We start from the raw sequence: 12,487 nt of genomic DNA on the forward strand, positions 1-12,487 counted from the left end.
GACACCAGCTGTGACATGATGAAGCTAGCTCGGGGCCTCGCGCACGACTCGATTGGTATAGACTATAGCTCAATTCTGACGATGCTATAGTGATTTCTAATCTGAAGACGAAACTTTGCATCCGAGATACTATAAATTTTCTCAATTTGGCTCACGAACTGGATTCCTTGCATATGAAGCCCTAGCATTTGGTTCTTGTCTGCCGCCGGCGTCTGCACAACATCAAGCGATGCAGCAAAGAAACCCTCGGATATAGATAAATAGCACGATGTACCGCTCATATAACAAATTAGCTCTGACTCAAAGCATACATAATATGCTGGTATGTCTGGAAGTCTGGTCTCTTCGCTTGCATCACATTATGGTTGCCGATTAGTTATCCCTCGGCATAAATGTCTTCCCCGCATGTCAATTACTATATATACTGAGTGTCGAGCTAAGACTATACTACTTTACCAGAGTGCCAGTACAGCCAACATCATCTACTACCACAATGTCCGAAACAAAGAATTTACCTCCATTCCCATCCGACGTCCCTACAGCTCCCCTCCTCCGTCTTTCACTTTCCAAACTACAAGCCCACGATATCACGGAAACCCACAACCTCCTCCAAGCCTGCAAAGACATCGGCTTCTTCTACCTCGATCTCCGCGATTCGAACGAGGGCACCAACCTGCTCAACAACGCAGACAAGCTATTCCCAATAGGCGAGCGCCTATTCGACCTACCCCTAGACGAGAAAAAGAAATACGACCTCGCCAGCCAGAAATCCTATTATGGATACAAAGCGCAAGGTGCCATGGTAGCAGACAGACAGGGAAATCTAGACGGGAATGAGTTCTACAATGTCCCTATCCCCCATTATAGCATCCGACAATCCAACCACATGCTAACTCCATACCATAGGTCTCCAAAGACGACATCCTGAACATCGCTCCCCCTCTCCCATCCCCACCAATCCTACAGGAATCCCGCCCCCTTCTCGAATCATTCATCCGAACCTCCCACGACATCGTGACTCTCCTCCTCTCAATCCTAAGCGATAGCCTTTCTCTTCCTACATCCACCCTCCCCAACCTCCACCGTCTAACTGCCCCGAGCGGTGACCAAATCCGCTTCATCAAGGCCCCCCCTACCGCTACTCAGAACCCCACATTAGGCGAACACACCGACTTCGGCAGCGTCACCATCCTCTTCAACCGTATCGGAGGCCTGCAAGTCCTCCCTCCCGGAGCGGACGCAGAATGGACGTACGTGCGTCCGCTACCCGGCCATGCTATTATCAACCTAGGTGATGCAATGGTGAAGTTCACTAACGGGCTGTTTCGGTCGAATATCCATCGGGTGGTTGCGCCGCCGGGACAGCAGGCGGGTTGCACGCGGTATAGTCTGGTTTATTTTGCGAGGCCGGAGGATGAGGTTCCTTTGCGGCGGTTGGAGTCGGATAGGATTCCGGCGTTGGGGGAGGGGGTGGTTGAGGAGGAGATTAGTAGTAAGGATTGGGTGATAAGGAGGGCGTTAGGGAGGAGGGTGGATTTGGGGCCGGTGGACTATGAGAAGGCGGCTGGGACGGAGGGGGTGAGTAGGAGGTTGAGAGTCTAGTCGGATAATTGTGCTCTGCTTTTATAGTAATTCGTGCGATTAATATACAATGACTTATGTCCCTGATATTGCTGTCCACAGGAATGTCGTTACGCACGGAGAGGGGCTTTTACACTATTATTGATAGTTTGGCTAATCTATGACCGAGTAGACTGTAAGGTCACGCCGATCACAAGTAGCCGCCTAAAGGTATATCTTGTGTCAGTAGTACCAGTAATTGGTAACCAGAGCCTCGGTAGGATTACGAATTCTTCCCCCTTCATAAGATCAAAACTTTTACCATGCAATTAGACATCAGGACCACAAAACAAGTCGGTAGACTACTTCTTTACTCAAAATCATCAGGAAATTCATCCTCATCATCATATGGCAGGCCATGTATGTCCGACATGCCGCGCCCAGTAGTTTCTGGAGTCCTCTGCATCCGGTGCCTCTGAGGCGATTGGAAGGCCAATTCATCAAATTCGTCATGTCTACCAGCTTGCCACTGATGATGGACATTGGCGGTTCGAGGAGCGCCTCCTCCACCAGAGCTACTTATGAGATCATTTGCTCGGCCACCGCCGCGACGTCGGTTTCTCGGAGGCGACGTGATGTCCTCCGGAGCCCGAATCGATGGGCTATAGTTGGAAGATACTCTGTACAAGTCCCGATCGGCTGGCATATTGGACGGCCAGTCGTCTAATCGTAGGCGTTCAACAAAAGCCCGATGCGCCATGTCAGCTCCGAGGACCCGCGAGACGTAGTCGTAGAATTCCTTGGATGCAGCTGCTACTTGCTGGACGTGCTTAACCTGCAGGAACACTGGCTTGGACGTTTCTTCGGCCTCGAATTCCGCCAGCGCGATGGCAGTTTGGCATCCGTTGCGGATCTGTCGCCCGTTCCAGCGCGTTCTGGATTTACTGTTCTGCTCCCAGTTTGCATCAGCCCACTCCAGGATGGGGTCCATGTCGATGGTCAATGACGTCTTTCGCGCTTTGGCTTTTTCCAAATTCATTTCCCAGATGGCGTGGTTCTGGCCTTTGTTGAGCCCGGGGTAGTAGAGGGCCAGGTGGATGCGAGAGACGAAGGCTTCATCGAAGGAGCCCACTCGATTGGTGGTGAGGAACAATAAGCCTTTGTAGTATTCTAGTACTCGCAAGAACACTTTCGTTCGCAAGGTCAGTAAGATTGAGAGGCCCTGTCAAATGAAGGCGAACACTCACCTGAAACAATTGCATTTCTTTCCAACTCCGTTTTGCTGCGCGCCGCAAGGAAGACATCGGCTTCATCCAGTAGCAGGACGCAATTCCACGCCTCAGCCTGGGCGGATATACGATTTAGCTTGTCTTCCACTACTTCCGCGCTTGTTCCCAAGTCACCGCAGGTGATCGGATACAGTGGTCTTTCAAGCCAAGCCGCCATACATTCAGCAGTCGACGTCTTGCCTACACCCGGCTCACCGTGGAGCAAGATGATAAGGCCTTCTCCTTTTCCTCTGACCACATCAGGATCAACTTGCTGGCTTTCTCCGTCCTCTTTCGACTTCCTATCTGCAAAATGGCGCTTCACCTGTGCGTAGAGCTATCTTTTGTGACCAGGCCGCAATTTGAGATTCTTCCAGCCATCGTCAGTAGGAACAGGACGCATGCGTTCGAGATCGCAAAGTGCCCACCGACGGCGATGAAGATCCCATGCGCAAGCACGGTCGGGCATCATAACAAGCTCATCATCGCTCCACACTTCCTTCCTGGTTACTTGCTGTTCTGGGGCAGATTCTTGCCGAGCCAGGAAGGCATCATCGCGAATGAAGTCCTTGGTTAACTCTGCATCCACCCAGTCGTCGTCGTAGATCGCTTCGGAAAAAGATCGAATATAGTCCTTAGTCTCACGGTTCGCTAGCACTCGGACATACAAAGTTTCTGAAACTTCACTTCCTGTTCCTCCCATGGTACTGGGAATTGACAAGCTGGGCACCCACTCCTGGTCTTCGTTGCGGGCTGTTTTGAAATCAACAATGATATTACCCTTTATGTAGTCGGTCCGCCTGTTAAAACTCCCCGGGCAGGATGCGCCATCCACATGACACGTTAGGGTGGATCCTGAATAGAAACGATGTTGTGGGGTGGCGAAAGTAGCAAAGAGCTCGCCTTGCTTCAACAACTTATCGCGCAGCGCTTGGTAGTCGTCCACAAATCGAGTCGGGACTATCCCCAAAGACCGAATCGAGCGCTCTCCACTGAAGTGAGGAAGATGGAAGTCTCGTGAGAGCACACCGAACCGCTCCCCATCATATCCAATCTTATAAAGTCGAATGATAAAATGATTAACCCTTCCAGAGTAGTTGGAGTCCAAGACTGGTCGTCCTTCAGAGACCTGCAGTACTTTCCAAATACTTGGACGATTGGTTGGCTGGACATGTGGTGCACTTTGCTCCGGAGTGAACCAACAAACCACCTGCATACCTGGGTGGAATAGGTACCATAGATTGCTGAAAGAGATTGTTGGGTCAAGTGTCGATGGGCTTGGAGTGAAGTTATTTAGTAGAGCACGATGACGGCTTATTACCGGACTGAGATGACGATCCATGAAACTGACAAGGCAGTCGAGTGCGCGAAAGGCTTGACGAGAATCAATTGGCTCTTTACCTGGCTCTAGAAGTGTAGGGTCATCGAGCTCCTCATGCCCACTCCCTATTCGCCATTTAGCTGCGAGCTGTCGATGCCGCTCGCGTATCTCCTGGTCGTATCCGACGAGTATTTTGTATGGGCGTAACACGACAAACGGGGCAGACTGATCAATTCGGGAAACAATATCCTTCAGAAGGGACGCTAGAAGACTGGAGTTAATTCGAATACGCTCTGGGAGATCGTCTTCGGCGCCACCGGTATCTGTTTTGGGCTTTGGGTCTCCTTCTGATGTATTTTCGCCCTCCTCACCCCTGATCAGGGCAAAGTTACCGAAGCGACGGATGATTCTTTCGGTTTGTTGCCAGCAGTACTGCGCAGGGCCTTCCAAGACGTCGATGACATGACGTTTTTCCTCGGCGTACATCGTCTTGAACTCATTCCATTTCACGTAACGGAGATCCATAATAACATCATCGGAGTCATCACAAGGGTAATGCTTGGGTTCTTCGTCCTCTGCATCGCTGGATGTAGAGTCATCACGACTGTGGTCGTTATCACCCTTATCGTTTGCAGCTTTCTCGGTTATCTTAGCATTGCTTTGTTCGAGACTTTGAATTCTCGCGCGAAGGTCCTGCAACTCTTTCAACAACTCCACAGCGGAGTCGTGGCTCGAATTCTTCGTAGGAGTATCGACCGGGATTGCCACTATCGGCTCTTCAGTGATGGTCGCCATGTTTGAATTAATAATTCCAGGTATGAACTAGATCGACTGGCGAGCGTTTCTGAAAAATAAAGAGATCACATTGAAGGGCAAAGACCATGATTTGAAAACGGCTCTTCTGAGTGTGACTTTATACGCATGTAGGCTCAGCACACGTCTATTGAGACAGTTGAGAGGAGACGTGCGTTCAGGCCAGGAAAGACATAGTATTGCATACCATCCAGAACGAAGCTTATCGTAGTTCGGACCCTCGGAAATGTAGTTGGCGAATGAAAGGCTGAGGATTGACAGTCAACACGAACTATCCCTGCCCGGAGTCGGAGTCTCGGGCTACCGTGCATGAACTACATGGCGAGACCGTGTCCAATATGCAACGCTCGTTCAGCTTCATGGGATGGCGTTCTTCATGTGCCGTCAGTGCATGAGACAGACAGAATACAGCCACTCCCAAATGAGCAGAGCTGAGAGTGGCTGGCTGAAAGACCTGGAGATGGCATCTGGCACCAGTAACAGCGTGGGAAATCCCGCAAGTGCACGGCTTCCCCGCCTGTAAGACCGCATGGAGGGATCCATCTGCACGTCAGCGTATCTATAGCAGTAGGGAATGCTCTCGTATATCTCCGCGGGCCGGACTCCGCTTGCTAATCAGTTTGACCTTGTTGTACGGATAAGTCCGTGGATACGTAGAGTTCCAGCCACTCGAATGTCAATGAAGGCTGAAAATGTCAGGCCGAAAGTCTCGTGTATGGCATCCATCCAATGCGTTTGACAGCGTGAAAAATGCCACAAGCACGAGATTCACCCGCCTATAGGCCAGCAGGGAAGTGATTCGGCTGCACCTATCTTTGTGCGCTGGACTATGTGTGCTAGCCAACCTAGCTTGATCACGCGGGAGCCATGAATAGATGGGTAAGACGGCTGAGGCCCACACGCATATCTACCATGGTGGATCGGATAACAGAGGCAATGGTAGCTCTGAGAAGAACAGTAAGAACCATCATAATCGCAAGCAAGAATGGAGTCGTCTTTGATGCCTAGAATGACTCCGGAGCAAGAAACTCACATGGCAAAAAGCTGGCTTAGAGGACATAGCCACCGACTCCGGTTGCCGCTTTCCAACAGGAGCCAGCCACAGCCATCAGCCCAAATCGATCTTGCGGACACCCGGCAAGAACTTGATGAAGAGTGAGGCAATATAGTGCTCCTGTCTTACCAGGTTCTGATCCTTCTATAATAGTGTCGACGAGGTAGATGAGTTCTGCCAAGTTATCCAATGCTATTCGAACGAGACAAAGGGTACTAGTGAGTATGGCGATGGCCACGGTGGGGGGAGGTTTGATATATATGGCGCGCACAGCTGGAAAGAGGTGGTTAATATTGTCCAAGCGGTCGAGAAAGACTACAATCACAGCGCCACTGGCTGGAAAGGGCTTGCTAGAAGGGCCTTTCGCAAGCTCGGTGAGCATGCAGAGGATTTCAACCCTTGGCTGGACCTCTTGCCGGATGACAAGTATTTTAGCATTGCTTGTGGCGGGCTCAAGATAGTCCTTGGTGTTAGTACACTCCGTGTCACTGGCTTCGTGCATACTGATTGAAGTAGATGGCAGCGCGAAGAAGCGAACAGCGGGAAGCCATTCTTGCATTCTTCGCTGAAATTCCAGATATCATTTTCTGGACCGACCGTTACCATTCTCTTTTCCAGGACGAGGAGGGATTGAAGACCTACCTGTACGAGTTTTATCTGGCTCTCCTCGCCAGAATTCAAGGCACGATTGCAGCGTTGGTGGATGTATCACTGTGTAGGTGTTGGCTTCTAGCTGCAGCGGATATGACACCAATACAGTCCCGTACTAACATGCGCGCTTGAAATCAGGGAGGAAGATTATTTCTGGTCTGAGGGTCAAAAATGCAGACAAATCGCTTGGACACGTCAACCAACGCTTCATGCGGGCCAGGACTCAGCTCGACAAACATCTCCAGTTCGTGCGCGATCGGCTGCAGGTAGATACAAACCAGGGGGTAGTTTATATCAAGCCTATCGTGGACAACCTTGCAACAGGGCAGGAAATAGTAATCCAGCAAAACTCAGATCTGGGGAATTACGTGCGTGGGTTTCGCCACGAGGTCATGACTCGGCTGGAAAGGCAGTTAAACAATCCATCGAGCAATTTCGCGGAGCAGATGCAGCAGGTCCTCCGGAATGAGTTGCAGAAAGCGCAGTGTAGGTTCTCTCAGTGCCACTTATCTTCAACTTAGGCATTGACCTTGCACTTCAGGGCAGATAAACCAGGAAAACATGCAACGAGAGAGTCGACAGTGGCAGATTACGCGCCAAGGGTATCCCAGAAGCGACCTATACTTCTTCCTTCGTTTGAATGAGCAGGATGTGCGACAGCAGTTTATCCAAGATCTCGATGATACTGGCCGTGATGGTCAGGATATTGATATGGCTGCTCAAACCCACGCTCAGCAGCTTCTCCGTATGCCGCGATTCCAAGATTGGATCCGTTCCGATCAGCCAGACATGCTCCACGTCGACGGGAATTGTGACAACTATGCAATGGCGAGATGTTCTCCATTCAGCCTCCTTTGCTGTGTACTTGTCCACGAGCTACTACAGCAAGCGCATTCCCAAGTTCTGTTCTTCTTCTGTGGATTGCACAATCTGGCCGGGGAGCCCATGGCAGGGCCTGTCGGTCTTGTCAAATCGCTTATCATACAACTGCTTCTGGATACAGACGGCCATTATGATCTCCTTTTCCTGACCTTTGGGCGGAGGGAAGAAGCGTTGTATCACAATGACCTTCCCACCCTCTGTGAGACATTGAGGGAAATGCTAATCCAGAACCGCTCCTCTGCTCTTTTCTGCATTGTCGACGGTGCATCGTTATTCGAGGTGCGAGAATGGCGTGAAGAGATGGAGTATGTTATCCAGCGATTATTCAGCCTAACGATTGATCCGGACATTGCAACGGTGTTCAAGGTACTTATTACGAGCCCAGGTATTAGTCGGCTCGCCAGTGGTGTGCCTCAAGCGTGTCGCGTGTATGTGTCAGAAACCAACGAGAGGATTTCAGACGCAGGCTTCCGCAACCCAGAGGCATTTTGGGACGAAGTTGATCGCCGTCGAGATGACATGGCAGACACTGCAGGAAGATATGAGGTCAATCCATACGAGGCAATGTACAAGGTGGATATGTACAGTGAGGAGTATGAGTAGCGAAGTCTACCTCTTTCCGAAAAGAGAAGGTGTAACGCAAGAATAGTTCGGATTGTCGTGGTAGTACTAGTAATCGTCAATGCGATTGAATCATGGTATCGACAAAAATATCAGCGCATGTCATTTGTTGTAGCCTTGAAATATAATACAGTTGAGATCATCAAAAGTTTTGAGTCATACTTACACAATTCTTCGGGCTGCTATGATGATAACAAGCATATCCAACGTTTCCACACGAATATGACGACATACTTAGTGCTACGTGCAATTTTTCCGCTTCTTGCCGGCCATTGAACCCTTACCAACACAACCGAATAAGTCCGACTGGCTATTAATACCTCAATATAGCTACTTACATCATAAACAAAAAGGCAAGAAATATAACAAAACAAAATGGGTAAAATAACACAATACGCCGACCTAACATACCAGCAAGTCCTCCCTTCGTAAGTGCTGCCTACCTGCCTATCCGCCAAGAAGGCAACGATGCATATGCACTGCATGCACGCACCAAAGGAATGAGTCAGGAAAAAGAAAAATTAAATCCAGTCCACTGGCACATCTTTTTCATTTCTTTTTCTCACAGGGATGAATTCTTATTCGGTTCCGGCCTGTTGGGTCGCCATACATGGAAACTCAGGCTCAAATTGATCATCTGAGTTTTTTTTTTTTTTTGTTTTTCTTTGTTTCTTTGCTTTTGTGGAAGTTTGATGCTCGGCTCGGTGAATACATAACAAATAACTTAATGGTCAAAAGTGCCAGTGGCTGGGGTCGGGGGTTCGGTCTTGGTTGCTTACTTGAGAGGGGTGCGTTGAGTGGCTTGTTTTTCTTCATTTGGTTGTCAGTCTTATATTGTAACTATCCTAAATTCCAAGGTGTGTAGTGGATCATGTAGTCTTGTTATATAGAATGGCACGATAAGAGCTCAATCAAGTATCAATTGTCAAGATGCCTGCAGCAGAATTTAGAATGACGGTAAGCAATAACATTTCTCATTTATCCTCTTGAAAATATAACAAACTACCCACCATAAGGTGTACTAGGATCACCCATCCCAAGCAACACTGACCCGACATGCCAAGAAAATGATCTATGCAATGCATGGATTGCCCTGTTTCTGGCTGGTGCAGTCAGTCAGTCAGTTGACAAATCACGAGGTACAGCAGTCAAGTAGGGCGGCTGCAAGAGAACCCTTCCACCGGAGCGGTGACGATTCTTTCAAGCAAGCAAGCAGCCTGTAATTATGCGAGGGTAAGCGAGGAAAAAGCAAACATGGATGGGGATGACGCAAGACGGGAGGTGGGAGCGGATGTACACAGGATAAGGCTTACTTAAGGATGAGGTTTGAGTAACCATTGAAAGTTCGGGTGTTTGTCATTGAGCTAGTGTTTAGATTGTCTTTGACTTGTTTATGAAATTGTCAGTGTTTATTGCTTTATGTGATCTTCATACGAGGAATGAGAGTATGTATAGATTTACCGTGGGGATGGACACACTCAAGATAGGTTACTGTTGAACACTGCAAATTGGTACTAAAACTGCATTACAATAGCGTATGATGGACGAAAGAAATAAAGAAGATACCCGTCCCAAGGTACTCAGTAGATAATCCGCAAATCTCCGGCGGGTCGTCGACGGATCGGACCGTTCGAAATGGCCCATGGTAACTGCACTGTAATTTCATGTATACATGAAGGCATCATACCTACAGTAGTAGACCGATAAAATCACCTTGTGATTAGATAGATAAGGCATACCATGATCATCACCAGGATGATGCTTCATAACCCGGATGATCGGCGAATTTGAAAGGAGCAAGAATTACCTAGCCCTCCTTGATCGACGTAAGGGCCAGACTATCAGTATCCTCCTGAACACAAGATTGACATCGAGGTGATGATAATAAAGTAATGTTACACAAGATTATCAGAAAATCCTTCCGTAAGTATACACCGGATTTGTCAGTAGGTAGGTAAATCTACGAGCGCCTCCTTCCCGCCTGATCTAGGCATTGTTGCTTTAAGAGGACGAGCCGGGTGAGTCGTCACACTTGGACACCTATACTCATCCTGCCTCTTCGTGTCGACAATATCTCTTTAGCTGCTTCATCAAGAATGTCAAGATGTCGCGTCAAGAGGCAAAATCATGTAGCATAATATCCTACTTAGCCTTCGAGCAGTTCAGTCCACGATCAGCCAATATAGATTCGATTCGCTCCAACATCAATGAAAAGTGGTTGTCGGTTTGATTCCTAGACACAGAATCCCTCCGTCTACTAGCTGTCATCAGAAGAGGAGCTTTGCTCGTCACACCTAGCGTTCTTCAGGCCATTGCACAGCCTATCAACTAAACACATAGTGTTCATCAAATCATTGCACAGCTTATCAACATACTGATTCTCCTCTCTTGGAATCCATACATAACGCACATCTCCCTTCTCCTTCAGCCGGTCATTGAGAACCACTGCTTCTTCAATGAGATCTCGATTTGCTACCTCGTTTCCTTTACAATTCATCCATCCGTTCCTGATCCACTTGTAGACCCACTCTTCCATACAGTTAACTGCAAATGCCGAGTCGGAGTAGATCGTGACATCCAACCAAGGGTCCGAGTGTAGTTGATCATATCTCTTCAAGGCCATCCTTAGACCGAGGATAACGGATGTTATCTCGGCTCGCTGATTCGTCGGGGCGGTATATGAAGGTAAGTCTTCTGTTGTCTCGCCATGGAATCTGCCGGACGCGTCCTTATAAGCAGCGGCTGCAGCCCCGATAGAGCCTGGCTGACCGTTAGCTCTACAGCCACCGTCAACGTGAATCTTGATGATGTAAACCATGGCAGTGATGGGTATGTCGGGGGAGGAGGCAGATTAGGTCTCTAACTACTGCGGATACGCGAGCCTTCTTGTAGGCGCCTCCAGGTTTCTGAATTGCTACCTTTCAGCGGCGGATATCTCCACCGGCTGTATAGCCTCAACTCCCAGATGCTTGCCTGGACTCCCAATGAGGTCTCTAGCAAGGTGGCGCTCCAAATGCTTAGTTTCCCGGCAGTTTCCTTGCGTTCGCGATGCATGTTTAACCATCACCTCTTTCAGTGCCCTATGTTGTTTCTCATCAACTTATCCCCAAGGATTCTGGCAATTCCCAGGATAGCAACGCGAGATGGACAATTACAACGTCACAGCTACTGTACCTTGCTTCCATTGCTGCCTCCCAGTCACATGAGCACGATAGTGATTACATTCGATGTCAGCACTGTCGCAATGCCATTCCAAACACCACGATACTATCTTACCTCCCGCTCGCCAACTATCTCGTCGGGCTCCAGCATCTCTGACTTCATGGTGCCAGGCTTTTGCATACAATCATTCAGTTGGCCTTGCTGTTAGATACCACATACATGGTCAACTGAGATCGTGGGTGGTATTGGCATGACCAAGAGATTAGTACGACTTCTATTTTGTGTTGATGCTAGTTTTGTTCTATCTTGTATATTATGCCACTATACTCTGTTTGTCTCAGTATATCAAATGCCCTCCAAGAGTCATTCTCTTAATCTTCCAACCTCTCTAGTTGCTCTATCTCAAATATTCCACATAAGGCATCCATCATAATCATAACCCCTCTCGATTCGAAACACCCCCAAAGTAATCACCCCATCCCTACCTACATCCACCCCTACAACCCCCAACAACTACGTAGTACACTCAAACCACCAAATGATCACCACAAACCCCACCATCCAACGTCCATCACCCCAGAACAGGAAACACACCTCCGAACCAGAGCACTCCATTCATCGCTCCGATCCCGAGTACCGTGTGTAGACTACTACTTAGTACTTACGTGGAAGTGGAGATCCGGTCCAAGGTATTACCAAATAAGGATAGAGACATTACCTAGGTAGATACGGGCCGAGCAATCAAAGATAAGTAGTACTTTATACCTTACTATACCGGGAGTCCGTGCCAACTCACCTCTGGGACAGCAGCGATTACGTAGATCGCATCAATGAATAATAACACTAAAGAGCTATTTTATCTCCTCTTCAGGGAACTACATCGAGTCATGCCATGATGTGTCGGGAAGGAAGGAAGGAAGAATACCTTAGGGAGGGGGTGAGCGAAGATCAGCATTGGGGATTTATCCTGTTCGGGCTAAGCGTAACGGCTGGTAGTCTACTGCCTAGTTGGGAAGCAGGAGGGAAGGAAGTAACTAGTGTGGGTGTGGGTTGTGGGTGTGGGGATGATATGACAGCTGGAATTTGGGTTTCTTGGGATTTTGGGATTTTCTGGGAGGGAAGATGGTGGTATTTACTGGTACTTTTTGTAGGGTG

The 12,487-nt window shown here is 48.7% G+C and overlaps 4 protein-coding genes across 4 annotated transcripts; 2 read left to right on the plus strand and 2 right to left on the minus strand.

Moving 5' to 3' along the window:
- Positions 1–493: 493 nt before the first annotated feature.
- On the plus strand, positions 494–1,602 carry BDQ94DRAFT_170691 (putative oxidoreductase, 2OG-Fe(II) oxygenase family; the record flags this gene model as incomplete). Its single annotated transcript, XM_026771562.1, has 2 exons — positions 494–802; positions 907–1,602. The coding sequence occupies 2 exons, from the start codon at positions 494–496 to the stop codon at positions 1,600–1,602; spliced, it is 1,005 nt and encodes a 334-aa protein (XP_026626021.1).
- Positions 1,603–1,930: 328 nt separating this feature from the next.
- BDQ94DRAFT_170692 (uncharacterized protein) lies at positions 1,931–4,944 on the minus strand (the record flags this gene model as incomplete). Its single annotated transcript, XM_026771563.1, has 3 exons — positions 1,931–2,748; positions 2,808–3,165; positions 3,223–4,944. 3 exons carry the CDS (start codon positions 4,942–4,944, stop codon positions 1,931–1,933), a joined length of 2,898 nt encoding a protein of 965 aa, XP_026626022.1.
- Positions 4,945–5,947: 1,003 nt separating this feature from the next.
- BDQ94DRAFT_159715 (uncharacterized protein) lies at positions 5,948–8,152 on the plus strand (the record flags this gene model as incomplete). The annotated part of the gene is made up of 5 exons (XM_026769111.1): positions 5,948–6,117; positions 6,170–6,485; positions 6,533–6,731; positions 6,806–7,153; positions 7,209–8,152. The coding sequence occupies 5 exons, from the start codon at positions 5,948–5,950 to the stop codon at positions 8,150–8,152; spliced, it is 1,977 nt and encodes a 658-aa protein (XP_026626023.1).
- A 2,025-nt stretch (positions 8,153–10,177) lies between these two features.
- On the minus strand, positions 10,178–10,873 carry BDQ94DRAFT_144269 (ribonuclease H-like domain-containing protein). The gene has a single exon (XM_026766422.1). It carries the CDS (start codon positions 10,791–10,793, stop codon positions 10,428–10,430), a length of 366 nt encoding a protein of 121 aa, XP_026626024.1. The 5' UTR covers positions 10,794–10,873; the 3' UTR covers positions 10,178–10,427.
- Positions 10,874–12,487: the final 1,614 nt, after the last annotated feature.

This window comes from Aspergillus welwitschiae (assembly GCF_003344945.1).
Source record: "Aspergillus welwitschiae strain CBS 139.54b unplaced genomic scaffold BDQ94scaffold_17, whole genome shotgun sequence".
Classification (NCBI taxonomy): Eukaryota; Fungi; Ascomycota; class Eurotiomycetes; order Eurotiales; family Aspergillaceae; genus Aspergillus; species Aspergillus welwitschiae.